The sequence below is a fragment of the Fonticula alba genome (assembly GCF_000388065.1).
Source record: "Fonticula alba strain ATCC 38817 unplaced genomic scaffold supercont2.3, whole genome shotgun sequence".
NCBI lineage: Eukaryota > Rotosphaerida > Fonticulaceae > Fonticula > Fonticula alba.
The window spans coordinates 50578-52237 of NW_009242973.1; the positions used below are offsets into that span (position 1 = coordinate 50578).

Below are 1660 nucleotides of genomic sequence, written 5' to 3' on the forward strand. Positions count from 1 at the left end.
GCTCCGAGCCGCCCCACCCGCCGGTGTGGAACAGCAGACAAGCCTCCCCCCTGGCCGGACCGCCCCCCCCCCCGGCCCCGCCGGCCCCGAGAGGACGCCGGACTCGGCGCCAGGGGACAGGGGCGAGATACCAGGAGGGGACACCCATTCGATGGGGGGCGGGGGCGGCGACGGCGGGGGGCACGGACGCGCAGACGTCTCCCCCCCTTGCAGGTCCCGCCAGCGCCACCGCCGCTTGCTCAGCCCCGCCCGCCGCCGGCGGAGGCGGAGCCGGCCGGGCAAAAGGGGCAGCGACACCCAGCACGGCCGGGGCAGGGGGCGAAGTGCCAGCGCACAAACCCCGCGGGACCATCGCTCGCGCTCCGCAGGCAGTACTCATCACATGCCCAAGCGTGCACTGCCCACGAAGGAACATGTGCCGCCGTAGCTGCGAGCGCCGGCCCAGCTGCCGATGCCCAGCACGCTGCTGCTGCCGCCCCCCTCGGCGCCTTTCAAGCACCCCACACAGTTCATCCCCCCCCCCCCGCCCCTGAGATGCGCCCGGACCCTTCTCTCCCGCCCCGCTCGAGGGCCGGGACTCGGGTGCCGAGCGAGGAAAAAAAAAAGAAAGAAGAAAGAGGCAAGGCCCCGCCTCGCGGCCAGGCCGAGTCGCCGCCGATCACCACCGGGAGCACCTTTGCACGGGGGAGGGGGTATACATTTCGAGGGAGAGGGGAAAGTGTGGCAACCAGTCCGAATCGTAGTGCCCAGTAGTGTAGGAGGATGGGTGTGTATGCGTGCGCGCACACAACAACATCAGGCTGTGCGTGCGGGTATCGGGAAAGAGGAGGAAGAAGATGCAGGGCAGATACACACGCGCGCGTGCTGGCACAAGGGGGGATGTATGTGTGTGGTGCGCCGATGGCGAGAGCAAGGTCGGAGCAGAGGCGATGCTGGCCCCATGATGAGGACACCAGGGAAGCAGCCCCTTAGATGAAGAAGCCAGCGCCGCCAAGCTGCACGCGCCGCAGCGCCAAGAGAGGGAGAAGCCGCGCGCGACGGGATGGCCGTCAGTCATCGGCCACAGGGGCGTGGGAAAGCAGACACAAGGCGCCGCCCCACCACCGACGGAGCACCACAAGGCAAGCACATCGGATGACAGCCCCCCCCCCCGACCCCCGACCCCCGTTCCTTGCCCCACACAGTGCACCGCAACAGGGAGACGCACCTCGACGGCCTCGATCTCGGCGGCCGACGGACCACGGCGACGGAAGCGCGCCGGCACCTCGGTATAAGTGAAGGGCTTCTTCGGGGCGGCGCTGGCGGCCGCATGGCCACCCGCCACAGGCGACGCGGGCAGGGCGCTCGGGCGGAAGGAGGCGGCCACGCGACCGAAGGCCACGCCGGCTAGGTCCAACCGGAAGGCAATGGGACAGGGTCATCGGTCAATGGCGGCTCGGTGGCCATGAAAGGCGCGCGGGGCAGGAGCCCGGCCCGGCGGGCGCCGGCGCGGAGCCGCGCGCGCATGAACGTGCGAGGCGAGGTGATGGCGAGGGAGGGACAAACATACCGGCCTCGGCCTTGGCCTTGGCATGGCGGAAGAGAATCGACGGGACACGAGTCATGGCTGCGGCACCGGGAGGAGACAGAGAGAGAGAGACGACAGGGCAGGGGGTGAGCG

The 1660-nt window shown here is 70.2% G+C and overlaps 1 protein-coding gene across 1 annotated transcript; it reads right to left on the bottom strand.

Moving 5' to 3' along the window:
• Positions 1 to 968: 968 nt before the first annotated feature.
• H696_01827 (hypothetical protein) lies at positions 969 to 1604 on the bottom strand (the record flags this gene model as incomplete). The annotated part of the gene is made up of 3 exons (XM_009495727.1): positions 969 to 995; positions 1208 to 1386; positions 1550 to 1604. The coding sequence occupies 3 exons, from the start codon at positions 1602 to 1604 to the stop codon at positions 969 to 971; spliced, it is 261 nt and encodes an 86-aa protein (XP_009494002.1).
• Between the last annotated feature and the right edge of the window lie 56 nt (positions 1605 to 1660).